This window comes from Dipodomys spectabilis, unplaced genomic scaffold (assembly GCF_019054845.1).
Source record: "Dipodomys spectabilis isolate Male_0828 unplaced genomic scaffold, ASM1905484v1 ptg000004l, whole genome shotgun sequence".
Classification (NCBI taxonomy): domain Eukaryota; kingdom Metazoa; phylum Chordata; class Mammalia; order Rodentia; family Heteromyidae; genus Dipodomys; species Dipodomys spectabilis.
Window position 1 is genome coordinate 10,986,993 of NW_024870681.1, and position 27,416 is coordinate 11,014,408.

Sequence of the window (27,416 nt, forward strand, 5' to 3'; positions counted from 1 at the left end):
CCAGAGTTCAAGCCCCATGACTGACAAAAAACAAACAAACAAACCTAAATTGCTCAGGCTTCCTGGAAAAGGTTATAGCTGTCTCTTGTTCACAGCACAGTTTCAAACAAGATTGGGGCAACTTTGTACAATACAGGTACCTTATTAAATCTGAGGCTACACTGTGATTGGCTTGAGCAACTTTGCCTTCATAGGTTCTTCTGGATGAGTTCATGAAAATTTCTAGGTCTTAGGAAGAGTAAGGAAGACTCTGTAAACAGGTTGTATACAAGGAAATCCCAAATTTTTCCTTAGGAATTTGGCCAAAGGCTTGTGTCGAGTCCAGATAGTCCAGTTTCCTTTGGTGCACTGCTTGAATTTCTTTGAAGAACTGAGGCTGTACAACAGGATGTTTAATAGAAAGCTCTTTCCTTTATGACATCACCAGACAGAGGTAGCTCAATGAACTGTTTGAGACAGAATAACAGCCACTTTTGTGGGAGCCCAAGAACAGCAGCTTTAAAAGAAAATGAGGATAAATAGTCTGGTTTTATTAGGATCCTGACGACAATTCAGTCAACAAAATATGGCATCTACCCAGAAGGGTTCAGTCTATCAGGTAGCCAAGTCAAGTAGAACTGGGTCCAAGATAGCAGTTCCAGCACATAGAGGGACTGAGACTATTAGCGCCACTCAACGGGGACATGGGTACATTAATTCCTCAAGCCAGCAAAATGCTGCTGTCTCTCTGAGCCCCAATCCCCAACGAAGATCAGAAGCTATGTATAACACCACTGCCCACTCAGCATCTGACTATCTTCGATCTCTGTCAATGCAGTCAGGGCCTCCCTTATATACATCATACCAGAGGGGGATGGAGACCCGACAAAGAACAGATGCACCCCGCCATTCCTCTCCTCATCGAAAGATATCAGCTTTCCCAACCATGAATGCACAACGGAATGTTAGTCCAATCAGAGAGGAAGCAATGCGAAGTGTCGACAACAAGCCAGGTCGTGATATTGGCCACCGTATCTCATCTCCTGATGCCAAACCCCCCCGTCGCTTGAGTTTTATAGATGAAAAGGAAAGCTTACAATTACAAAACTTAGAAGAAGAGGACCCACCCTCCAAGGTCCAGAACCCCCAAGGGGTCAGAGTTCCTCGTAGGATTTCATCTCATCCAAAGGATGAAGCAGTACAAACAGATCCCGTCCGAAAGATTTCCAATATCAGTGAGGTCAAATCTCCAAGGAGTGTCTATACTGGTGGCAGCAGGGTTCCTGCAGACCACCGGGCAGTCCTTAGGCGGACCACTGCCCTAGAGCCAGAAATGGGTCCTACCAACCCAGTTCTTCCTGAACCAAAAGCCTCCATCAAAAATACAAAATTGGCACCAACCCTCAAACTCTCTGTTCTTAGAGACTTACCTAGTGGATATCGAGTTCCTGTACGTTCAGAGGGGGAGCCTCTCCAAAAGCATTATGTATGCACTGAGGCTAAGCCCCCCACAAAGGTTATAATACCATCGGAGGTGGAGGCCAATGAGAAGTCCCTGAAACGAGACAGTGAGATTGGCCGCAGGGTCACCATCTCCCCAGTGGAATACTCAGTGCAGGCAGCTCACCGTTTGTCAACTCGAGGAGGAGTGTCTGAAGCTCCTCACAAATCTCCTATATACCCAGAACCCTGCTCGAAGCCTTCCATCCAGGCAGAACTGGAACTGACCCCTCGGCCCTTACCCCCTCGGTCCTTACCTAGGTATGGGCCTGACTGCTCATGGTGGGCCTTACTGAATCGTGAAACTGAAATGCCCCAAAGCCGGCCATGCACACCTGATTTTGAGCCTAAGTCCCCTCCTCCCCTAGACCCCATAATATCCTTTTATGAAATGGACTCAAACCTTTTCTGTGAAGACTTAATGTTCCAGAGAGAAAAACCATGCACACCACCACCACTACCACTGCCTCCTCCACCACCACCACCACCACCACCACCACCACCACCACCACCACCACCATCACCATCGAAGCAGTGTCCAAGCCGGCTATCATGGAAGGAAGTCCCTCATGTCCTCAAGCATGCCAGCAAACAACTCATTCAAGGGTTTAATGCTTTCTTCCTGGGTATGTGTAGAAGCAGCCTGTTCAGGTATAGCCCCAAACTAGTGAGGTAGCATGTTGGGGTAGCAAAAAAGACCCTTCTTTATTCTGGGACTCGGGTATTCTGTTTCCAGTGTCAAGCTAATGATATCAACGACAGTGCTTATACCAGCAGCAGGCACTGAGTCTTCCAAGAGATGCTGCTACATGGTACTTCAGTGTGAGGTAGTAGAGTGGTTTGCAGGGTTAGAACTTGCTTTCTGAGAGTGGAGATGAAGACTTGGGCCAGGTTGAAAGGTAATCAGTGCTGTTGAAAAGAATAAGGTCCTCAAGCACATATTCTAGCATCAAAGCAGAAGAGATGGTACACCAATGATCTGGGGCCTCGGCTTCCAGGAGGGAGATGGCCTTAACAGTGGCACGGAGAGGGAGTTGGGAATAAAAGCATGTGATTTGGGGTCCTACGTGGGAGAAGCTTCTGGGATCAAGAATGGAGGGCACCTCTCAGAGGAGACATTATAGAGCTAGAAAGCAAGATATAAGTAGTATGGGGGGGGGTGATAAACAAGAAAAAATCAATCTTGCTGTTACTTTCAGATGTCTCTGAGGAAATGCAAAATCGAATTCTCTGGTGGCTAAAAGGTTTGTGCCTTTCCTTCTTGTGGGTCCATTGTGGAGGGAGGGTTAAAAGATAGGAGGCCAAGTAAGGGGGGGGGTCTTTTTGGAGAATACAAGCAGGGTTTTGAAACTGAAAGAGCAGAGGTACTTCTCTTGCCTAAAATGTCACCATTAAAGTCATCCCTCTGAGAACTGGAACCTTTAAATTCAAGAAATGAAATCCTGAGGTTGAAACACTCCAAAGCCATTTGACAACACTTGATGGTGAGCCTAAGTCCTGTCCTAGACTCTTTTATGAATTGCACTTAAGCCCTTTGTAAGGACCTGAAGTTCCAGGGAGAGAAGGCAAGTACACCATCATCTCAAAAGAGTCACCAAGCTGAGAGCCACTGAAGGAAATGTCTCAGGCATTTTCACTTTGGGGTGTGTGTGTGTGTGTGTGTGTGTGTGTGCACTTTGGGGTGTGTGTGTGTGTGTGTGTGTCTCACCAAAACAAAACAGGCTACCTGCTTCACAGATTGGCCCAAGGTTAACTCCACATTAATTCAGGTTGGGGAATCTTCCCAGGTGTCTCTCTGGCTTCTCAGAACCCTTTGACCTTGGGACACTTTTCTATTTTTTTTTTTTTTGTGGGTCATGGATCTTGAACTCTGGGCCTGAGCGCTGCCCCTTAGCTCTTCAGCTCAAGGCTAGTGCTCTACCACTTGAGCTACAGCGCCACTTCCGGTTTTCTGGTGGTTTATTGGAGATAAGAGTCTCACGGAGTTTCCTGCCCCGGCTGGCTTTCAACTGTGATCCTCAGATCTCAGCCTCCTGAGTAGCTAGGATTACAGGCGTGAGCCACCGGCACCCGGCTTTGGGACACTTTTAAGAGCTGCTGCTCAGGTAAGATCTCCAGGGATGTCTAGTCTTCCTCTTTGAGGCCACCAGTGTGTCTTAATGTCAACTCCTGAATATTTAAAAATGTTTCCTTAGGACCTTATCCTCTGCTTCATTTGTACTCTTGGCAGTGGAAGGGAGGGGATTATACCTCACAGAGTGAATCTTGATAGTAGGGAGTTCTTGCTGTTAGTAATGAAGCTCCAGATAAGCTCCAGTCCAATGAATATGGCAGTGGCCAAGGCTTTGGCTGAAGTTCCTAGTGAGGAGAGAGCCCTGAGAACACAGTCCAGTCCCCAATCTTCCCATTTGAAGGGGCCAACCAGCACAAGCCCTCCAAATGATGGACAGCAAAGACAGGGGAGGGTGCCCCTCCCCTCCAAGAAAACAAAGTTCTATAAAGTAGGAGTATATTAAAATATGGATTCCCGGGGCTGGGAAGGTGGCTCAGTGGTAGAGCGCTTGCCTTGCATGCTCAAGGCCCTGGGTTCGATTCCTCAGCACCACATAAGCAAAAAGAAAAAAGCCGGAAGTGGCGCTGTGGCTCAAGTGGTAGAACACTAGCCTTGAGCTGAAGAGCTGAGGGACAGTGCCCAGGCCCAGAGTTCAGGCCCCACGATCGGACCCCCCAAAAAAAAAACAATAAAATATGAATTCTGGAATTGTCTTATAGCTGGTCCACTATTTGCCAACTATGGCCTTAGGTAGATTACCTCTCCAAGTCTCAGTTTTCTTATCTATTATGTGGGAATAATGACTTCCTCTTTATAGATTATTGTGAGGGGGCGCTGGGAAGGTGGCTCAGTGGTAGAGCACTTGCCTTGCATGCATGAGGCCCTGGGTTCGATTCCTCAGCACCACATAAGCAGGGGGAAAAAAGCCGGAAGTGGTGCTATGGCTCAAGTGGTAGTGTGCTAGCCTTGAGCTGAAGAGCTGAGGGACAGTGCCCAGGCCCAGAGTTCAGGCCCCACAACCGGACCCCCCCCAAAAAAAAATTATTGTGAGGTTTATCCAAACTATTGCTTGTAGCATAGTGAGCATCCAATAATTGCTGTTGTTATTTAGGCTACTTGTACAAGGAAGGGATTTGGGCTAGTTTATGCCCATATCTGCTGGGCATCTTTAAGTAATATTTTATTTTTTCCCTCCTTTTGGCACTCACTGAATTCCATCTGCTGCTCCCTGGGAATGCCTGGCTTCCACTTTTCTGCTATGACAGATGAGGAGGTAAGAATGCCCCTGAGAAATTACTTTCAGCCTTCTGGTGCTCCACTACCTAATCTGAGTCTTACCCCTAACCTCTGGTGGAAGAGGGTATGGAGGGAAATAGATCTGGCCCCTGTGGGTGGACAGGTTGTTCATTGAACCAGGATGCCTCTGTTCCATTTGCCAAGCTGGGTGCCTGTGGCAGTGCATCTCCTCAAAAGGAGATTTGCACACAAGTGCTATAAGAGCTAGTTGCAACCCTGGAGAAAAAGAATAGGAACTTTGGCAGGTGATGGACAGAACAGCCATTTTGGATCAGGCCCTGACTCTCCTCCTCCCTGAGGCACTCTAGAAAGGGGTTGCATTTCTGGGTTACACACTATTTGGATCCTCAACTTGAAAAAGCATAAGGTGGCCTCTGCTCTTGGCAGCTCTGTGTCCTAAATTTGGCAGTGTCCTGATTCCACAGTGCATTTATTGTTCCCATAAGTATTTTGGCTCTTCTTGGCCCATGTTTGATAAAATGAAAGTTCTTACTGCTTCCATTCTTTCTCTTAACATCTTCTCTTACTCAAGGCCTAACAGTAGCCTCTAATGGATTCCCTCCATGGCTAACCAGCCCATGATGAATAGTTGACTATAGATGGAAAACAAATAAGTGGGGGTGGGGGGAACAGACTGAGCTCAGATAACAGAACAGCTGAAGGGGAGGTGTCCACCCCCTCTGCCCTGAGTTCTTACCCAGCTCCAGGCTCTGAGCTTGGCTGTAGGAGGGAGTAGCCACTTTTAGAGATTATCTCCATGCAAAACAGTAAGTCCCTCCTTCCTTCCTTCCTTTCTTCCTTCCTTCCTCCCTCCCTCCCTCCCTCCCTTCCCTTCCTTTTCTCCTCTCCTTTCCTCCCCCTTCCCTCCCTCCCTCTGTTTTTCCCTTCCCTTCTTCCTTCCTTCCTTCCTTCGTTCCTTCCCTGGCTTTCCATTGATAATTTTTATTCAAATGTCTAGTACTCTGCTAGGCACTATTGGAGGAAGCTTCACCTCTCTCTCTCTCTCTCTCTCTCTTTGACCTTGCAAAACTGGCCATCTAGATGGGGAGATAAGACAAGGGCAGGAAACATTTAAACAATATGCAATAGTCTGTGGTCAAATGTCAAAATAGTAGAGATTGAATGAATGTTCTTGGAGGGTCTTAGTGTCAGCAGGAGGTAAATAGGGGTTGTGGGTTATACCCTCTTTCCCAAAGCTATGGGGAGATGACTTAACAGCTGACCTCTTGTTCACCCCTTAATACAAACCTATACCTTTGGGAAGGAGTGTTATAACCCTTTGTGCAAGATTTGATGTGTGCAACTGAGTAGGCTCCTCCCTGTCCTCCCCCAACATCACCCCCTTTTTCTGTGCATCTTGTTTTAGTTTAGGAAGTCAAAAGCCTTGGCAGCAGAATGACTTCTTCCCAAAATAGCTCTTATCCTGTCTGGATAATTACAGCTCTCCAGCCCTGTTCAGCAGCAGAGCTGCTCCACAGAAGCTGGAAGACAAGGCTCTCATGCAGCTGGGCTTCTGGGCTTCTCTGGATCTCTGGAGCCAGGGTGACATGGAGATGGTTCAGGTAGTCTCCCTGAAAAGCATGACTGAGATAAACTTTCCCACCTGTCCTCCAGGCTGCACCACCTGCAGGCAGTTCCAAGGCAGAGAATGTGATATTGGACTCCAGGGCCTCTGGTTCCTCTGTGCTGGGCATGGGTTGACCATAGCATCCTGTCCCTGATTTCATTCCTGGCAGGAATTCTCTGGTGGCCCAGACCCAGTGCCTGGCTTCTGGAAAGCAGCATATCTGTTGTTGAGCTTCACAAAGCTCCTCTGGGTCCATTGCTGAGAATGGTGCCTGACTTAATCCAGGTCTTTCTCAGTCTCCTCCCAAATAGCCGCTGGAGGTCCTTTTGTCCTAAGGAGGAGTGGGGGCAGACAGATACTTCTCAACCTTGGATTGGGTAATTAGGAAGTAGAATCTCCCCAGATGAGGTTGAACTGAACTGAGGAACCATTTCTAAAGGGTGTGTGTGTGTGTGTGTGTGTGTGTGCAGAAACTCAAAAGGAAGGGCTTTAAAGGTGCTCTGGTAGGGAAAGACCTACCTTTTCAATCAGCCCTGGGCAGTTTTTGAAACGAAGTGGGTGGGACCACAACTTGTCTGATAGACCGAGCTGCCCAGGGCCCAAGATCCTGTGTTGTGTTTTCAAGGCATCTGACCTACTCACCCTTGCATGTGACTTAGACTGTCAGGAGATGAAGTGGTTTCCTCCTTGCTTGCATCCATCAATTATGTAAAAAAAAAACAACTGGAAAATAGGTCAGGAACCAGAGGAGGCCATTTCAATGGTACCTGAAGCAGACTTCAATGCCCTTAAAGAGAACTTTGTCATTTGACCCACAAGGGACAAGTACAGTCTGCCTCCAGTTGGCTCCTGAACCCTAGGGAAATTTTTTTCTCAGGAGCACCTTGATTACAAAGAAAAACCTGGAGTGTCTGAGGAAACTGTGCATTCATGGGGATGGTAACAGAATCCTAGGAAGGATGTGGGCCATCTGAAAGGAACCCTAGAAACTGTCTTTGCCTCTCTTCCCATGGAGAACTTTTGAAAGAATAGAGCAAAGTGACTAAACTAGGGTGGAGGGCAACTCAGGAGGTTTAATAGCAGCTTAGACCCCCCCCCCCTTTCCTGGTCAGATGGCACTTGTTTATCTCAAGCCACCATGTGCAGTCAATTCCAGTGCAGGATGGAAGGCTGGTGACCTGAGGCCACGTCTTGCTAATTTGGACACAGGCTAGCTTGACCAACTCATCTAGTTTAGCCCTGAAAGTCCTGATTTTCAAGAACTCTTTAGTCTTGGATAAACAAGGACAATTAGTCACCTAGGACAAGTTGTGGTGTGGTGTGGTCTGCATCAGCAAGAACCTCTAGAAGCACAGTGTAGGGGGGTGAGTGTCTGTGTTTACTGTGAGACCTGGGCAGGTTCTTCCTTCTGCCTAGGAAATGAAGGTAGAGAAATGTAACTCCTTTGTCTGGGGCTTGGTGGCAGAACTGAGGCCAGCATCTCAGGGTTCTGCCCAAAATGATCTCACATAGGGAAGAACTTGCCATATCAGTTTTGGACTTTTTGGTGTATTTTCAGAAGGCACCTGGTTGCTTGACTGAAACTCATCTCTAACAGTAGTTTTCTGCCAATGTACTTTTAGTTGTGGGGTTTTGTTTGCTTTTTTTGTTGACAGGGTTTGCTATGTAATCCAAGCTGACTCTCAAATTCACCCTCCTTATTCCTCAACTTTGGAGTGCTGTGATTATAGATGTATGCCATTATATCTAGCTCTGTCAGAATACTCTGTTGGTGTGGGAAATGGGTTTTCTTTTTCAAGTAAGAACAACAGTAGGCCTGTGAATTAGGGAGGTTGGCTTCAAAGGGCAGAGTTAAGGAAGAAAATCTGTAACCTAGAAGTCACCCTGACAGCTGTTCAACTAGAAGAAGGCTATCCTGAACAGCAGCAAAGGCCATGTCCCTTCACCCTCCTCTGCTCAGCTGCTTTTGGATCAGCTGCTGTGAGGGGAGCAGCAAGACAGCTGCGCCTTGGGGACCGAATGAAGGTCTGGAGGAGGGGAACAGAATGTGAATAATGTCTCTTGGTTCCTGAGAGAAGTCCAGGGTAGGCTCTGAGACTGAGGAGAACTGGGCCAACCAAAGTCTCTTCTTTGGTACAACGCCACAGGCAAGTGATCTAGCTCTAAGGGGTCTACATGGTGGCTGTTTTCAGGACTTTCTGTTAGTAGATCAGAGATCAAGACCTCTTTTCTAGAGGTGGAGTGATATCTAGCTGGAAAAATTAACTCTATTGGTAGCAGCAGTATGGTCATTTCCATGTCAGTGTAGTCTAAACCATTACTCTGGTATTTTCTCTGCTCCCATCTGTCACACCCAATACACATATACACACTCCCAATCCTTCAAAGGGAAGGCATTTGAAATAGTCACAGTTGACAGTAGCAGGCTTGACACTGATTGTTTTCCCATTTGTAGCGGTAACAGCTATCATTCATTTTAGTTATTTCATGTTAACTATGTTACTGAGTCTTTTTTTTTTTTTTGGCCAGTAGTGGGGCCTGAACTCTGGGCCTGGGTGCTACCCTTCAGCTCTTCAGCTCAAGGCTAGCATTCTACCACCTGAGCTACAGCGCCACTTCCAGCTTTTTTTTTTTTCTGCTTATGTGGAGCTGAGGAATCGAACCCAGGGCCTCAGGCATGCAAGGCATGAGCCACCTTCCCAGCCCTTACTGAGTCTTTATAGCAACCTATGGGATGGACTTTTTCCTCCCAGTTCACAGATGATGAAACTGAAGCTCCAAACTGGGAAAACTTTTGTTTTGTTTTTTGGGTCCGGTCGTGGGGCCTGAACTCTGGGCCTGGGCGCTGTCCCTCAGCTCTTCAGCTCAAGACTAGTGCTCTACCACTTGAGTCACAGCGCCACTTCCGGCTTTTTTCTTTTTGCTTATGTGGTGCTGAGGAATCGAACCCAGAGCCTCAGGCATGCAAGGCAAGTGCTCTACCACTGAGCTACCTTCCCAGCCCCAAACTGGGAAAACTTTAAGGAGCATTGTGCCTTGGGGATTCCATTAGGTGATACAGAAATCCTTCTTCTCTTGCCACATGCTCCTGTAACTTCTCAATATTTTATTAATATCAAGAATTGCAAAAGGAAAGCTTTTAGTGGGAGTAAAATGCCTATCTTCCCTATGAATAATGAGGCTGGAAGGTGGATGTGAATGTGAAAGCAACCAGAATGAAGGGTATTCATGGGTCAATGAAGACCAGAGCCTCAAGGCCTGTCTGTGCTCTCAAATCAGAATGGAAAACTGATCAATGCATCCTTTCAGTCGATGTCCATTGATCAGCCAGCTCCTGGGGGCAGAGACCTGTCATCCATTATATCACTTGTTTACATGTTCTCTAGAGGTTAAAATAGAAGACATATTCCTGCCCTTGAGGGGCCTATGGTTAATTTGTGAGAGATAGAAGTATGCAGATGGATCACTTTAAAGAGTTTGGACATCCAACAGCCAACTAAACTAAGAGGGTAAGAGCTAGGGCACACAGATTTTGACCCAGAATGATGATGACCTTAGTAACTCCATCTCCCAAAGAGTAGTTGTTAAGAATAGTTGTTAAGAGTCAGTTTTTGTTTTGTTTTGTTTTGCTTTTTTTTTTTGTTTTTGCCCTGGGAGGCATTAGAACAAGAGTCTGGCAAGGCAGGGGCCTTTTGAGGAGAGTCAGACATCAAATAGGTAGTCACACGGTACAGACAGGCAAGCAATTATAGCGCTGTTCTGCTCATAGAGGGGCTTTGAAAGACCTTCCCTATCAGAATGGCTGGCTTCTGCCAACTCTTTTTTCTCCCCCATTGATGGATTGTTTGATTGATTGTGCCAGTCCTGGGGTTTGAACTCAAGGCCTGGACACTGTCCCTAAGCTTCCCTAAAGTGCTCAAGGCTAGCACTTTATTATTTGAGCCGCACCCTCACTTTTGGCTATTTTTGGTGTTAATTGGAGATGAGTCTCAATGGACTTTCCTGCTAGGTATGGCTTTGAATCGCAGTCATCAGATCTCAGCCTCCTAAGTAGCTAAGATTGCAGGCATGAGCTACTGATGCCCGGCGGCCCTTGCCAACTCAAACTGACCCTCTCTGAAGCCATTCAGTAGGTGCCAGGAAACAGATGTTCTCCAGTGTTGCCACCCACATCTCATGTCTTCCCCCAGACACATGGAACATGAGTGGGTTTAAGGTATTTGGGTTTCTGGCCCCTGCACAGACCCTGTTGGACAGACTTGACTTCAATTCCTTGAAAGGCCCATCTTAGCGATGGCCCTCTGACTATCCTCTGACTCATCCACCTCTGGGGGAAGAAGGGCACAATGACTTCTTGCTTCACTTAAGAGAAACAGATACTTAGAGGCAAAAGTGGCCTTTGCTATTCATGAAGATCTGAAATCCTGATTTCCTGTTGTAATCATTCTTTATTCTTAGCTTGGAACCCAAGCCCATGCTTGGTACAAGTGCAGTTTCTTTACTAAGCTTCTGTGCCATACAACCTTCACCTGTGGATGGGCAAGAACAATCCAGGGAGGAAGACTAGATGATTTTGCATTCAGACCCTGACTTGACCTAAGTGGAGGAATCAAGAGCCAGGCATGAAGCTGTGGTTGCTGATCTAAGGTTCCCAGAGGAGTAATCCTCTGTGCCAAGATAATAAGCATTCACCCTCCAGACACTTGGCTTCCCACTCTAGCAGTGCCAAGGAAATTGTTTTCTAGTCAAAGACAATGTGTGGTAGGATGTTGAATTTCAAGGGTGAGCCAGAGCTCCAGATGGTGAGTGCCAAGGCAAAGTTGGCTAGGTCACCTGTCAGCTGATGAAGAGTATGCAGTCATCAGTGATTTATTCAAGGATTGCTGTTTCTCCACTCTACCAATCAGGTATGGGATCCTACCTCTGTTAATACAGAACAAGAGAGCTGGAGTTGTAGGGAGTCCAGCCTCCTTCAGTACGGGAAAGAGAGTCCCAAGAAGAGCAAGGGACTGGCTGGGAATATGGTTTCATGGTAGAGTGCTTGCCTAGCATGCACGAAGAACAAGGAACTTTCAGGCTTCTTTTTTGTTTGTTTGTTTTGGTTCGGTCGTGGGGCCTGAACTCTGGGCCTGGGTGCTGTCCCTCAGCTCTTCAGATCAAGGCTAGCACTCTATCACTTGAGCCACAGCACCACTTCCGCCTTTTTTCTTTTTTCTTACGTGGTGCTGAGAATCAAACCCAGGGCCTCAGGCATGCAAGGCAAGCGCTCTACCACTGAGCCACCTTCTCAGCCCCAGCTTTCAGGCTTCTAATAGTCAAAGTTGGCATGGGGCTTATGTTAAGGCCAAGTTCTCTTAGAGTCCTTTAAATGCTACAGAGTTAGCATATAGGACTTATGCAGGTGGAATGACACAGTTTGTCTTTAGCTTTTATTTTACCCATCATGCTTCATATTAGGTCTATAGCACAGTAGTTAGAAAGGGACTAGAAGCCGGGCACCGGTGGCACATGCCTGTAATCCTAGCTACTCAGGAGGCTGAGATCTGAGGATCATGGTTCAAAGCCAGCCTGGGCAGGGAACTGTGAGGTTCTTCTCTCCAATAAATCACTAGAAAACCAGGAGTGGCGCTGTGGCTCAAGTGGTAGAGCTCTCACCTTGAGCTGAAGAGCACAGGGAAAGCACCCAAGCTCAGAGTTCAAGCCCCACGAAAAAAAAAGAAAAGAAAAGAAAGGGACTAGAATCCATCAAAACCCTGAGACGCTTGACTTGGAGCTGAGTTCTATGAGCTAAGGAACTTCTCTCAAGGCAAGATGGCACCAACTCACATCAGGATACACAGGACTTTCTGGAGCCTGAAAAGCAGGTGCCAGAGAAGAGCTTGAGATTCCAGCCACAGCTGAGGATGAGCTAGCCAAGCTGCCTTCTGAGATGTTTCTGTGTCCACACTTGGAACACAGCTGGGGCTTAGGGGAGGAAGGATGTTATGGTAGAGGAAAATAAGGTTTTGTTGTGGAGCCTGCCTTTTCTCCCCACCCCAGGCCACATGACTGCTGACTAGAAGCACCCAAGAGGCATTCTTATGAGTGTGCATAAGTACTAGCTGCTTGGGGCTATGGACAGTGGACCTTGTATAGCCTCACTGTCTGATGGCAGTAGCAGCTGCTGTTTCTGCAGACTTCCAACAACATTGGTTGTTTCTCTCTCTCTCTCTCTCATATGTGTCTAGTTTTCTGACTATAGCTTCAGATCTCCTGGTCTAAAACAAGCCTTTCCCTGGGACCTTTCCACATCAGGAACCCTCTATACTTCTGAGGTCCCTTCTCATTAGAGCCAAGCTGCAGTCCCCAATCCTATGCCTACAAGGCTTCTTCTGTCTCTTCATCGACTATCTTTTCCTTGGTACCTCCTGTTGCTGTTGCCTTGTTCTACCTTCCTCCAAGGCCTGTAGAAGCATACAACATTTTCTCCTTCCCTACTCCATCTATTTTTTTGAATGCTCAAAGGAAACTTAGAAAGCATCTATTTACAGCTGGTAAGGTGGCTCAGTGGTAGAGTGCTTGCCTTGCATGCATGAGGCCCTGGGTTCAATTCCTCAGTACCACAATAAGCAGAAAAAGCTGGAAGTGGTGCTGTGGCTCAAGTGGTAGAGCACTAACTAGCCTTGAGCTGAAAAGCTGAGAGACAGTGCCCAAGCCCAGAATTCAGGCCCCACAACCAAAACAAACAAACAAACAAAAATCTATTTAATCCCCCTCCTTTTGGGGGGTGGAAAGTGAGATTCTGAGAGTTGTCCAAAGTCACCCAACTAGAAAAGTCTCTCCTCAACTTGCTGGTACTTCTACTCATATAGAAGGCCAGGCCTGTGAGATTCAGTTTTACCAAGGATACATTCAGAGAGAGGTCAGTGAGCCTGACCTTGAAAGAGGGTTTTGGAGGTTAGAGAGAGACATGCTTCTGGAAACATCCATAGGAGCCTAACTAGTTCAGACTCTACTTAGGAAATCCCTTACCAATTCCTCACCTCCAAGCATCTACCTTCCCCTCACTACTGCCCTGACCTTTCTGAGCTCTGAATGCTTTTAAAACTGTTGGGAGGCACCTGTTCCACAACATGTCACCTGCTTGACAGGAAAAAATGTCCCAGCTGGTCTGGGTCATGCCTGGGCTGGCCTTTCCAGAGGCCCTCCCCCACTGTCCTCAGCCCAGACCGGCCTCCCCCACCCTATTAAAACCACTCAGCCCCTCCTGCCACCCTTCCAGCAGATGATCCTTGGATAAATTGTGCAGCAAATCCTCTTTAATCTTTAATCTAGGGTCCTGCACAAAGGGAACCTGCAACTAACCTGTGTCTTTTCCACAGCTTGGATGGAAGTGGGTAAGGTCTAACATTCCCCTTTGGGAGGTAGAGTGGAAGGTATGGTCAATCAGTAACTTGGACATCAGTCAGCTCACTTCCCTAAAACCTTGCTGAATTTCCGGGGGTAACTAATGGTTTCTTTCCAACTCATGCAGCAAATCCCCCTGTCATCCCCGCCCCCAAAGGCATTTCCTGGGGATAACAAGTAGCCGTTCTCCCCCCTCTCCCTCCCCCGTGGTGCTGCACTTCCTGAAGAAAATCATTCTTCAGGCGCTGAGTAAGGAGGAACCAGGTGTCTCATGCAGCCCAGGGTCGGGGAGGTAAGCTCCCCTCCCCAACCTCCCTTCCCCATCTAGTTCCCGCCCACACCCACCCGAGCAAAGGTGCAGGCCCCTCCTAGGGGCCGGCTAGCCCCGCCCAGGGCTCCGCCCCTCGCGGTCCGCACTCTGGGAGGCGGGTGGGGGCCGGCGGTGCGTGCAGCGAGGTCGGCGCACAGCTCCCGCAGCTCGTCGCTCGGGCGCTGTCCAGGCGGAGCCGGCCCGACACGGGCTGCAGCCATGGTAAGGCGGGCGGGCTCAAGGCAGGGCCGGGCAGGGCCGGCAAGGCCAGGCAAGGTCGAGTAGGGCTGAGGCGCCCAGGGCCCACCACTCCCAGGAGGCTCCGATGCCGCAGCCCTTGGCTGTGCGGGGCGGGAGGCGTTGAAGTCAGCCGCCCGGGGCTTGGCTCTCGCAGGCACTGCTGGCGCTGCTGCATCGTCTCTCCCCAAGTTCTACCTCTGAACTCAACAGCTCCAAGCGGGCCTGGACCCCCGGGGTTCTGCCCGCGGTCCTAGAAGGAGGGCTGGGTCAGTGCTGTGGGAGGTCCCTGCCGACGGAGATGAGCTTGTTGTGCTGGTGCTCAGTGATGGGGGGGGGGGGGAGTCCTCCGCCCTTCCTGAGTCAGCTCTTACCTGGATGACCCTTCCTCACCCGCTTACCCAGGGCCGGAGGTCGGCACCAACTTCTGTTAGAAAACACAAACACTGTCCTACCCCTTCTCCCCCAAAAGGGATGGTGAGCCGCTTGATCCCTCTTTTCTACAAACTGACAAGGGACATCCCTTGGACCTTTCTCAGATGGACCCCTGAGAAAGGAAAACTTAGTCCGCCATCCTGCTGGATGGGATCAGCTGTGTCCCTTTGCCTCCCAGACAGGAACGTGGGGAAAGCTTCCCCTTGCTGCATCTACCCCTCCTCCCCTCAGCCAGGTCCCTCTGCAGTGTGTGGGGGTTGGGGGGGGGGGAGGAGGGACTCATTCCTGTCACTGCCTGTAGTGGGAAGAGAAGCAAAAAGGTAAAAATTTTGATGCTAGGTAAAAGTTTTGATGCTTGGTGGTGAGGCCAGCTCTTCTGCCATTGTTGTCAGAGCCTGCCACAGATAAAATGTATACATGTCCAGGCCTCCAGGCCTTGCCATCTTCTTCTCCCAGTCTGGCAGCTTCCCCCCACCCCACAGCCCTTAGCCTCTGTACTGGGAGGCACAAGCTGTTTACAGCAGAAGGGGACCGGTGACCCGCCTGTAGGGCAGGATATTGGCTGTGGGCCACCACCAGAAGGGAACTCCCTGGCCTCTGTAGAACCAGAAGCTTTCAGATCTAGAAAGGCTAATTTTTGGTGCTCTTGTCCCTCAAGCTGTGTCCAGGCAGAGGCCCAAGTCTTGGCCAGGAAGTCTTGGTGACCCTGTGACCTTCCCCAAAGGGGGTTCCTGAGAGAGTCCAAGTGGTGCCTCTCCTCCCTGTCCCCCACCTTCTCCCCAAATGGGTGATGGGCAGACTGATTATTTTAGGGAATGGAAGCCTGGGGAATCAATGCCAAGCCCAGCAGGGACCAGAGGGGCATTTTCTGCCCACACACCAAGTTGACTTCAGCTGAGGTCTTGGTGCATTCAGCTTGACTGAAGCCACCCTAATTAAAAATACCCCACCACCACTATCTGCCACCATCCAAGCCTCCAGCCTCAGGCCTCTGCCCTTAAGTCATTTAAGCCTTGGGCTCACTGGTTCAAGTCAGGCCAGATTCATCTATGAAGAGTCTCCTTGTCAAAGGAGACCAGAGCCCTTCCTACTTTGAAAATCTTTAGGGAGACCTCTTCATCCCAGGAGCACCAGGAGATTTAAATTTGCATGTGAAGAGAATGACAAGCCAATATTAGTGACCACCCTGGGACTTGAGATGCTCCTTTCTCCTCAAGTTCAAAGCAGGTTGAGCTATCCGTCATCTGGGAGTATTTTCTCTTCCAGCCTCCTGGAAGCAAGGGAGAGATGGCCATTTTGGGTTGATATTAAGGACCTGAAATTAAGACACTACCCAGGCCCACCCAGAAACACTGGCTTCAAGACTCCTACTGGAGTGCCCCTTCTGTACACTTAAAACTAGATCCCTCAATTTACCTCCTACTTAGCTCTGGAGCCTCTAGGATGCTAGCCTCCTGTTGGCTTGAACCCACGCTCCTCACATACTTAAGTGCTACCAGCTACCCTATTGACTTTGGAAATGATGGTTGATAGAATTGATACAGGAACTCAGTTAGAGGGCAGGCACCCTAAAATGTCAGGAGTCCCTGGAGCAAAGTCCTCCTCTAGGAGCAGATTTCTGAAGATACTGGGAGGGTAGGGTTTTTTTTTTGTTTGTTTGTTTGTTTGTTTTGTTTTTGTTTTTTCTCTCTAGAAGGGACATTTGGGAAGAAATGTAGGACTATTCCTTGGAACTTATACCAAAGGTATTATTGGACATTCCTACTCTTCTTCAGGACTGCTTAAACTTCAGGTGACAGTAAGATTGTGGAGGAGGGCTGAAATCTTTTGTGAGCAGTTCTCCTGGGTGGTTATCCCCATGGACTGATGGGTCAGTCACCTTGGATAGCTCCTAGTCCTCAGAGAGTCCTGTATGTCCTTGAGGGGTTAGCAAGAGAGGTTAAGCAGATCAAGAGCCTGTCCTTCAGATTGACAGGAGATTGGTGCTGTGCCCACCAGGGTAGGAAGCAGGCAGGCATCATAGGGCAGCCAATCAGAGGAGGAGGGGACTGCAGAGGAACTAAGTGATCCTGCTGCAGCTCAACTGCCCTTGGAGGGTGGGAGCCAAGGGAGGAGGAGGAGGAGGAGAGGGGGTGGGGAAGGACATTCCACAGGCTTTTTTGGTCCCTGCTGGAAGTAGTAGAGGGAGGTTAAAGAAAAAGGGAAAGGAGCAAACCAGGACGGCAGATGATAAGAGCATCAAGACAAGGCTGTTGCTGTGTGTGAGGAACTTTGTCTGGGAGATAAAATTAGACATAGAGCTTGTTGACGGGGGTCCCAAGCGTGGGTCATGGACCATTCTGTCCCCGAGGATGGGACTGAAGCTGGGGTAAGGTGCTGCTCTGGAATTTGGGGGCTGGGTGGGGAGGGGACCCACCATGTCTTTTCTTAGTCTTCATTGGGATTGAGACACAAAATTAGAAAATGATTTGGTTACTGGCAGTGCTAGGTGAGGCGATGGAAAGACGGGTGAGGACTTTGGTATCTTAACTCCTTGTCTAAGTACTTTGGCTTCCTCCATGCTGATGCAGTTAGGGCTAGCAGAGAGGACTATGGTGCTGGGGTTCCTGGTGGCTCTGCTGGAATATTGTTGGGGGCTAGCAGTATCCATCAGTGCCTTCCTTCTTCCCCTTTCTTGTTGCCTCTCTGTTCAGTGGTACCAAGCAAGTCCTTTTGCCCCCACCCTTAATAAAATTGCCCAGGTCAACTGCTGGGTCACTTTAGGCTTGTGAAGAGAGGTAGGATTTCCTGGAGGTCCTGACTAATTAGCTGTCAGATAGCAAGACCTGTTGTCCCCTCAGCTCCATCCTTATCTGTTGCTGTATAAGTACTCTGCCAAGCTGGGACACTTTTGAGAGTGAAGGGAGTCCCAGTCATCATGCTAGACCAAGAAGCACACACTGACTTGTGTGACATTGACATTCCATGAGACCCAAATAGTATGAATGTGAAAAGCTTGTTAGGTAAGCTTTGCCTTAGGAGAGCTTCTTCTGATCACTAAACCCCTAAATGACTCAAGACTCAGGATAAAGGGCCTTTTTCTCCCCTCCATCTAGATAAGCCTTGGAGACTGACTTATCAGAAGGTATGGGAGGTAACAGCCTAAAGATAGCCCTTTCCCCTCAAGCTTTCCTTTCTCAATTTCTTTCCTCTGGCATAAACCTGGCAGTGTGCACATCCACTTTTTGCGTTTCTTCCCATTGTAAAACAGGTTTATGAAGAAAGATTGTGGGGGACTTATGTCCCCTGCCACTATAGCTGGGACTCCACAATGGTTCAGAATAGCCCCCACTTGGTTGGCCAACCCTTAGAGGGTGAGTCAGCCTCTATAGCTGGCCTTTGTTCATTGTCTGGGGGTAGCACTTGGATGTTGTGAGATAGCTGAGCCCAGCACTGCCAGGCACCCCACAAAGGGCACTGACCCCCAGAGAAGAGGAGAAGCTAGAGGGTCTAGAGCTAAGGGGAAGAGCAGAGAAAATAGCCTATCTTCTAAACTGGAAATATGTAGAATAGGTGTCTAGAGGGAGCCAGTCCCCATGTTGGGACATACTCTTGGGCTGTCTGTAGCAATAGAGGTCCGGCCCCGCTTTTCAGTGTTCTCCTATCCTCTTACCTGATTCCTACTCGTTGCTCTGCATCCATATTCAGCATGTACCAGGTTTACTCTTCTCTCCTGGGGTCTAGAGCCAGATTCTGTTATGGTTCAGGGTCTAGATTAAAAGTAGGATTAGCAAGACTGAGTCCTGGGCGGCAAATCTGAGTGAATACCCACAGTAGCATCTGCCCTTGGGTCCTCAGCTCACACTGGTCAGCAGTAACAGGCACAGAACCCCTTGCTGGCTCTTGGTTTTCCTGTAGGGGAAGCTCCCTTCTCCCCACCCTGCTCCCTGTGCCTGTGCTGTATTCTGATTCTCTGCATTCCCTCTGGGATCTGGAGCCATAGTCTCAGGTCTCTCCTCTCCCTCTTACAGACTGATGGTGCTGACCTTTGGGACAGTCCCTAGTCCCTGGCCTAGCCAGATAGCTAGCAAGGCAGCCTCAATAAATACCCTGGTGAGAGAGCAGGACTTTGGGCACTGGCCAGGGTTCCTCCTGGATCCTGGGGTCTCTACCCCATCTCTTGGCTTGGGGAGGCTAATGAAGCAAGTAATGACAACCCTCTCCTCTGACCTAGTTGCTGTTTCTTTCCCTCTAACCGTAAGTACTTGCCCTCTCTCCTCACCTTCTCCTGTCTTCTGCCTTCTTCCTTGTTCTTACCTCCTGGCTCCCTCCCTGCCACCTCCCACCTACTCCCCACCATCCACCCCACTCACCCCTACCATCCTCCAGATCAAGCGTTTCCTGGAGGACACCACCGATGATGCAGAATTGAGCAAGTTCGTGAAGGATTTCCCAGGAAGTGAGCAGTGCCACCCACCGGAGGTCAAGACTAGGGTGTGCAGGCCCCAAATCTCAGAGCCAAGACCCCAGGCTCCAGACCTCTATGATGATGACCAGGAGTTCAGAGCCCCCTCGTGGCCCCAGTCCTCTGACAGCCAGCAGTACATCTGTGCCCCAGCTCCTCTCAGCCCTTGCAGCAGGCCCCGCAGCCCATGGGGCAAGCTGGATCCTTATGATTCCTCTGAGGTAGAGACTCCAGCCCTGCCTTTGTTTTTCAGTGGGCGGGTGCAGAAGACCCAGGGAAGGAACTGAAAAAATATGTGAAAGAGTACATGCATGTCCATGTGCGTTTTTGTGTGTGTGTGTGTGTGTGTGTATGTGCGCACATGTGCACGCGCGAAAGATTAGGTCCTCTCTCTCCTGTTTCAGAGCCCCAGCTCTGAGGATTTTTACACCGAGGGTATTGGAAACTGGTCACATTTGCAGGGGCAAGAGGCCTCATAGGTAGGAACTTGGGAACTCAAATGTGGCACTACTCCTTTAAGGTTGAAGCAGAAACTTAGAAGACAGAAGACTGGTGCTGGTCCCCTCCTAATGCATTTTGCCTTCTTGTCCTTAGGATGACAAAGAATATGTGGGCTTTGCAACCCTCCCCAACCAAGTTCACCGAAAGTCTGTGAAGAAAGGCTTCGACTTTACCCTCATGGTGGCAGGTAGAAAGGGGCAGGGTGGGATTGGGCAAGGGGTGTTTCATGTGGTGTTAGGGTGTGTGTGTGTGTGTGTGTGTGTGAGAGAGAGAGAGAGATAGAGGGAGAGAGGGAGAAAGGGAGGTGGGGGGGGGAATAGGGAGAAAGCACATAGCAAATGACTACAGCTTTTTGGAAAATAGCCAGGAACCCCAAAACATGTTGGTGTAGAGGAATGAGGTGGTACACTTGGCGAACAGTTTTCTAGTATTTTCCCTTTTCTTGTGACCTTGAAAAATCTCTTGCTCTCTCACCTTCATTCAAATGAGAAAGCTAGGCAAATGAACCTCTGCTTCCTTCAAGCTGTAAAATGCTGTGGTTTGGTTAGTTTAGCCCCAACTAAAAAGAAAAGTAGTTCACCCCAGGTGATCAGGTGGGACTGCCTCTGGGCTACATGCAGATCTTATCTTCTGACTTGGCACCTCTGTCCTATCAGGAGAATCTGGCCTGGGTAAATCCACTCTTGTCAATAGCCTCTTCCTCACTGATCTATACCGAGATCGGAAACTCCTTGGTGCTGAAGGTAAGAAAAGGAGAAGAGAATGAAAACAGGCAGGCAGGCCTAACTTGGAAAGTTAAAAACTCATTCCAGAGTCATGGGGTGTGAGTTAGGGACCTTCCCCAGCATGCTTGAAGCTATGGCTTCCTAGAGAGACTGATTATATCCCTCTATAGGCCTTTCTGGCCTGGAAGCACACCAGCCATTTCCCTAAAGATTTGGGTGCTGAAGCAGGGCAGGGACCCGAATCCTGTTCTTTGAATGAGTGTCTGAACCCCACCCCCCCACCCCAAAGGATTTCAGGAATCTAAGAAAAAAAGCCGGGAGCAGAGAAGAGGCTGGGGCCAGAGCCAACAGCCACCGGCATTTCCTGTGTTGGGAAACATGTTCCTTGCTGGTTCCCAGAGAACAGGCCCTCCTGCAGCATGGGGGTGGGAAGGAGGGCAGTGTGGATGAAGCAGTCTGGGCAGCAAAGTTGTCTGGGGTGAATGGTTTGTCCTCATTGGGCAGGTCTCTGCCCTTGCCCTTGCCTCAGTTTCCCCCTTCTCCAGAGCGGATCATGCAAACTGTGGAAATTACTAAGCATGCGGTGGATATAGAAGAGAAGGGTGTGAGACTGCGGCTCACCATTGTGGACACACCAGGTTTTGGGGATGCAGTCAACAACACAGAGTGGTATGTCTGACCAAGCACAACCCCAGCTGTCTTTGCCCCACTTATCTGTTCCATGCACATACATAGGTCAGGTCACACACAGGAACAGACACAGTCATAATTGTCAGGAGGAAGAGATTTGTGACCTTAGGCATGCTTTTACTGGATAGTTGTTTTGTATAAGAAGAAAAGAACTGGAATAGTTTCTAATATTCCTTTCAACTCTGATCTATGATGGGTACACAAGAAAGAAGAGCCTCAGAAAAGCAAACACATCTGAAAACTGGTAGCACAGGGCATGACATATAATAGGTGTTTTATTAGGTGTAAACACCACCCTCCCTTCCTCCTCTTCCTCCTCCTCCTCCTCCTCTTCCTCCTCCTCCTCCTCTTTTCCCAATAGCATTTTCAGATGCTATAAACAAGTCCTGTTGACTGGACACTGAAGGAGCATGGAGGAAAGATTGAAGGGAAGAAAAGACAAAAGAAAAAAGATGGTGAAACTTGTATAAATTGCAGGCACCCTCCAGGTTATCTGCCATCATATGTGCATATAGCAATCCCTAGCTTTTAATTTTTTAATGGGTTGGAGGGATGCTTATGTAATTGTCAGATCTAAGTAAGTAGATGAGCATAACAGAGGTAGTGCCTTTGATGGAAAAGTTAGGCAGGAGGTTCTCAGATCCCTAGCCTGACAGTTCAAATCTTTTTTTTTTTTTGGCAGAACTATGTTTGAACTCAGGGTCATTCTCTTCTCCCCCTAGTTTGCTAGGCAAGCACTTGAGCTGTGTCCTGAGAGTTTAAATCTTGGTATTTAGTAACTTGGTGACCTTGAGCAAATGGCTGCATTTTTATTTCTTCAACTGAAAAATATCAGCCCTTTCCATTTCACCTAATCGATCTGAAAAATCACCCAGAATGACATCTGTATGTTATACTCATGAATTTTTTTTTTGCCAGTCCTGGGGCTTGAACTCAGGCCCTGGGCACTTCCCTGAGCTTTTTTTGCTCAAGGCTACCACTCTACCACTTGAGCCATAGCACCACTTCCAGCTTTTTCTGCTTATGTGGTACTGAGGAGCCAAATCCAGGGCTTCATGTATGCAAGGCAAGCACTCTACCACTAAGCAACATTCCCAGCCAAATATACTCATGAATTTTAACAATGGTAACTGCAGGACAGCCATCATAACATGGAGCTCCTTGTTCAAAAATGATTAAGAATTTTATGATGGTGACTGAAAAGCTTCATAGACTGCACACTCATGATGTTGACCCTAGATAATTGCTTTACGAACTAATCAGACCCTTCCTTACCTACTTTCTGGACCCTCATGACATGCTTTATCATTGGAATAACTTCCTCTCAGTGGAGCTGACTTGTTCATCAGCTTTACAGTCTGATCTTTGAGAGAGGATGGTCATTTCTTACATTCTGGGCTAGTTCATGGTACATGGGACATGATCTCCATCAATGTTCCTGATGGGTTGGGGTAACCTCCACATCATCATCACCCTTCCTGCACTAGTAGTATGCTTCAGCAAGCAACTTGTTTGAAATTCTAGCCCCATCCAATACCTGGTTCTTGCTGTAGTATGATTTTTTTTTCAATTTACTTACCTCCTTTTATCTCCAATAATAATAATAATAATCACTTTCATAATAATAGTTTCATAATAACAATTCTACTTCCCACTTAATAGTCAATGAGCAGGAATTTATGAAACATACACACTAGGTATCCAGTCTGTATTGGACATTTAAGAAGTATAGACAAATAGAGGCATCAATGGCTCATACTTGTAATCCTAGCCACTCAGGAGGCTGAGATCTGAGGATCCTGGTTCAAAGCCAGCCCAGGTAGAAAAGTCTGTGAGACAGACAGACAGACAGAAGTGGCGCTGTGGCTTAAGTGGTAGAGCATTAGCCTTGAGCACAAAGAGGCTCAGGGACAGCACCCAGGCCCTTAGTTCAAACCACAGGACTGGGGAAAAAAAGTGCAGACTAGTGTGAGTGATTTTTATTGCAGAGGGGAAGAGGGTCTAACATGTGTATCCATCAGGTAACAAATTAGCAAACAAGACAGGCCATTGAATGGCAAACACTTGAGTTATGAGTCAAAAAACCAGAAACTGAGACTGAGAATTTACTAGCAAAATATTCTGGTAACATCTCTTAGAGTCTCTAGATATAATTGTGTGTGTGTGTGTGTGTGTGTGTGTGTGTGTGATAGTATTGGGGGTTGAACTAAGGGCCAAGGCACTGTCCCTTTGATTTTTTGCTCAAGATTGGTGCTTTACCACTTGAGCTCCACTTTGGGCCTTTTGGTTATCATTAGAGGCTCATAGAGGGGAGTAGAATTCTGCCTGGGGCTGGCTTTGAACCTTGAGTCTCAGATGTCAGCATCCTGAGTAGCTAGGATTACAAGTGTGAGCCACTGGTGCCCAGCTCAGATTTAATTTATGTCTAAAATAAGAATGATCATGCTCAAAATATACAGTGTCCACCTAATCGGAAGATAAAGATTAAACAGAAAAGCTAAAGACCTGGAACTAAAACTTCATAAGTAAATAAATTTATATATGGCTATATATATGCATTACTTAATCACAAGGATACATTCTAAAATTAGGCATGTCATTGTACAAACATCATAGAAGGTACTTACACAAACTTAGATGGCTTATGTTAATTACCTGATATGGCCTCTTGGTGCAGCCAAGAAATGAGATTGCTGAAGCTGCTGCTAGCATAACACAAATACTCTTTTACAATTAACTTTGTTTTTATTTGTAGAAGGCATACATTAATTAATATGACATAGCAAATACATAAAGTAATAGTCATGTATCATCACTACCACATATTATATATGTTAATTGTATGTGTCATACTTTTATTAATTTTTTATTTTTAATTCTTAGTAGTACTAGGATTTTAGGTCAAGGCCTTATGCTTGGTAGGCAGGGACTCTACTACTTGAGCCGCAGCTCAGCCTTGTTTTGCCATTTTAGGCATGGTCTTGTGGTTTTGCCTGGGGCTGGCCTCCGGCTGTCATCCTTCTGCCTGCTGGCTCCCTCACAGCTAGATGCATACCACTATGCCCATTTTATTGATTGAGTCTTTATAGATTTTTGTCCTGGGCTCACTCACCTCAGACAATAGTTATCCTGATCTCTGCCTCCTATGTGGCAGTACATTAGGTTTGTTTACATGAGTATCACCACAAACACATAAATTATGCATCGGTGCTATGATATACTGCTGATTTTTTAGCCCCATTATAATCCGATGGCACCACTGAAGTATATGAGATCCATAGTTGGTCTGAACATTATTATGCAGTGGATGACTATATGTGTGAATGTGTAAGGAAGGGAAGAGCAGTGTTCACTGATGTAGTCAAAAGAGTCTTCATGGAAGAGCTGGTTCTTGAATTGGGCCTTGAAATGGGCTTGGAAAGGTGGGAAAAGAGTGGGAACCACATGAGCAAAGGCTCTGGAGGATGGACTTTAAACCTGACTTAGGGTTTCTCTGGCTTCTAGTTGGTTGGTGTTCACCTGTAGCCACCTTGCTATTATTATTATTGCTATTATTATTAGTTTGCTGTGGAGCTTGAACTCAGGGCCTGGGCACCTGTCACTGAGCTCTTTTGTTCAAGTTTAGTGTGCTACCACTTTGAGCCACAGCCCCACTTCTGGTTTTCTGTGGTTAATTGAAGATAATAATCTCACAAACTTTTCTGCCTGGGCTGGCTTTGAACCACGATCCTCAGATCTCAGCTTCCTGAGTAGCTAGGATTACAGGCCTGAGCCACTAGCACCTGGGCACCTTGCAATTCTTACTGCTTTGTTTGATCACCTGAGCACTTTTTCTTGTTAAACTAGAATTTTTTGAATTTTGCCTCTGTACTCACTCTAACTTCCTATCAGGACATATGAAATACATCTCTGTCCCACTGAGGTATATTGCTGAAGATGTGGTAAAGCAAGCCAGGGAATAACAGTATCTAGAAAATGCTGTTCATCATGGGCTACTTCTTTACAATCCCAGAGCCCACTAGACAGCCCCTACTCCCACAGTTTCTCTGCTTGTCTGTCCCTGCCCAGCTGGAAACCTGTGGCAGAATACATCGACCAGCAGTTCGAGCAGTACTTCCGGGATGAAAGTGGCCTGAACCGAAAGAACATCCAAGACAACAGGGTGCACTGCTGCCTGTACTTCATCTCACCCTTCGGCCACGGGTATGGTCTGAGCCTGAGTCTCCTGGCACCACCGGGTGCTACTAAGGGAACAGGCCAAGAGCACCGGGGCAGGGCTGCCACTAGCAGGTGGTCACAGATTCCTGTTCCCCAGGCTCCGGCCATTGGATGTTGAGTTCATGAAGGCCCTGCATCAGCGGGTCAACATCGTGCCTATCTTGGCTAAGGCGGACACACTGACACCTCCAGAAGTGGACCGCAAGAAACGCAAAGTGAGGGAAGCTGGTGGGGGAAAGGGAGCAGGTGGGCTTCTAAAAAGGATGGGGTGCCCAGAACTGTGGGCCCCTCATCTATTTGTCAGATCCGGGAGGAGATTGAGTACTTTGGAATCAAGATCTATCAGTTTCCTGATTGTGACTCTGATGAGGATGAGGACTTCAAATTACAGGACCAAGCCCTAAAGGTGGGGCCACCCCAGGGCACCCCTTTCACATCTTGTTTCTCCTGGGAAGAAGAAGGGGGTAGAAGTCTCTGTAATGACAGTCTTTGGGGTGGGAGAGGACCCTAAGCTTCCTAGAAAAAACAGAAGTCACAGATGAAAAGAAACAGGTGAGGATGTGGGGTGCTGACAGGCACCCCTAACTTCTTTTAGGAAAGCATCCCATTTGCGGTAATTGGCAGCAATACTGTGGTAGAAGCCAGGGGGCGGCGAGTTCGGGGCCGACTTTACCCTTGGGGCATCGTGGAAGGTAAAGGACTGAGCTTATGATCAAAGTATCTCCTTGACCTTAGTGGCTCCCGTCTACCCATACCCCTGGCTGACCTCAGCCTTGCTATGCAGTGGAAAACCCAGGGCACTGCGACTTTGTGAAGCTGAGGACAATGCTGGTGCGTACCCACATGCAGGATCTGAAGGATGTGACTCGAGAGACACATTATGAGAACTACAGGGCACAGTGCATCCAGAGTATGACCCGCCTAGTGGTGAAGGAACGAAATCGCAAGTATGACCAGGAGCTAGGACAAGCCCTTCCCTTATTCTTCTACAGGCCCTGGGCTCAACCCAAGATGGTGATGGGGTCCCCCTAACCTTACCACCCTCCTTTCCCCTTCCCCCCTAGCAAACTGACTCGAGAGAGTGGTACTGACTTCCCCATCCCTGCTGTCCCACTAGGGACAGATCCAGAAACTGAGAAGCTAATCCGAGAGAAAGATGAGGAGGTGAGAACAGTATATGGTAGTAGGGGTAGACAGCATGGGAGGTCCCCTGTTTGATCATAGATGTATCTCCTGGTTTGGAGACAGAAAAATCCTGGTTCTGGTGCATATTTGGTATGTTCCCAGCCTCCATCATATCTCAGGGCTACCAAGGCCCTGACTCAAGGGATTGAAAGTTGGGGACAATTTCCAAATACTACAGGACTCCAAAAAGCCTCATTTTGATGCATATGACTATTCCAGCTGCGGCGGATGCAGGAGATGCTACACAAAATCCAAAGACAGATGAAGGAGACCCATTAACTGGCTTTTGGACCTGGATATTTAAATCTCTTCTTTCTGCTCACGCCAGCCCCTCCCAGCACCAGCTCTGCTCAGGCCCCTGCAGCTACTGCCACTTCGCCTTATATCCCTGCTGACTCCTCAGAGACTCAGAGGAAATAAAGTTTAATAAATCTATAGGTGGCTTCTTGTGTCCCTGTCTGTATTTTTATTTTATTTTGGCAGTTACACTAGGGTTTGAACTCAGGGTCTTGTACTTGCTAGGCAGGGATTCTACTCATTTGGGCCAATCCGGTAGGATTTCACTTTTCTTACCTCAGGTGACCTGGATTGTGATCTTCCTATTTTACATTTTCTTGGGTGTAATAGGGCTGTCACCATGCTCAGCTTTTTCTTGAGATGGAGTCTCATTAACTTTTTGCCTGGGCTGGCATCTATTGAGTTTGAAAACACTTCCTGAGCAGTTAGAATTGCAAGTGTGAACCACTGTGCCCAGCCCTATTTATTGCTAACACCTTATGAGACAAAGATCCCAGGACCCAGTTTAAGAGTCTGATAGTGTGGGTTATTGGTTTCTGGCCTTTATTAAGAGGGTGGGGGGAGGGTTCCCCTTCCAACAACAATGCTTGGTG

General features: G+C 47.9%; 1 protein-coding gene across 7 annotated transcripts; it reads left to right on the plus strand.

Annotated features, from left to right (window-relative positions):
* The first annotated feature begins 565 nt into the window (after positions 1-565).
* Septin4 (septin 4) lies at positions 566-26,969 on the plus strand. 7 transcript variants are annotated; one of them, XM_042692875.1, is made up of 15 exons: positions 566-1,937; positions 2,007-2,105; positions 2,679-2,723; positions 4,798-4,805; positions 19,132-19,428; positions 19,802-19,895; positions 20,365-20,451; positions 20,979-21,102; positions 25,192-25,326; positions 25,439-25,556; positions 25,646-25,747; positions 25,937-26,033; positions 26,126-26,288; positions 26,459-26,505; positions 26,746-26,969. In XM_042692875.1, the coding sequence occupies exons 1-14, from the start codon at positions 566-568 to the stop codon at positions 26,475-26,477; spliced, it is 2,760 nt and encodes a 919-aa protein (XP_042548809.1). In that variant the 3' UTR covers positions 26,478-26,505; positions 26,746-26,969. The 7 variants fall into 7 exon arrangements, with proteins under 7 accessions (XP_042548809.1, XP_042548850.1, XP_042548823.1 ...); XM_042692889.1 differs by lacking the exons at positions 566-1,937; positions 2,007-2,105; positions 2,679-2,723; positions 4,798-4,805 and adding an exon at positions 14,195-14,313 and having other exon boundaries at positions 26,406-26,505; XM_042692898.1 differs by lacking the exons at positions 566-1,937; positions 2,007-2,105; positions 2,679-2,723; positions 4,798-4,805 and adding an exon at positions 17,030-17,131.
* The last annotated feature ends 447 nt before the right edge of the window (positions 26,970-27,416 follow it).

What these genes read in the sequence shown, in the direction of transcription:
- Septin4 (XM_042692875.1), top strand. Translation starts at nt 566, where the DNA reads ATGGCATCTACCCAGAAGGGTTCAGTCTATCAGGTAGCCAAGTCAAGT. An exon ending in CTTTACCCTCATGGTGGCAG is followed by an intron (nt 19,896 to 20,364) that starts GTAGAAAGGGGC and finishes CTGTCCTATCAG; the next exon opens with GAGAATCTGGCCTGGGTAAA. An exon ending in GAAACTCCTTGGTGCTGAAG is followed by an intron (nt 20,452 to 20,978) that starts GTAAGAAAAGGA and finishes CCCCTTCTCCAG; the next exon opens with AGCGGATCATGCAAACTGTG.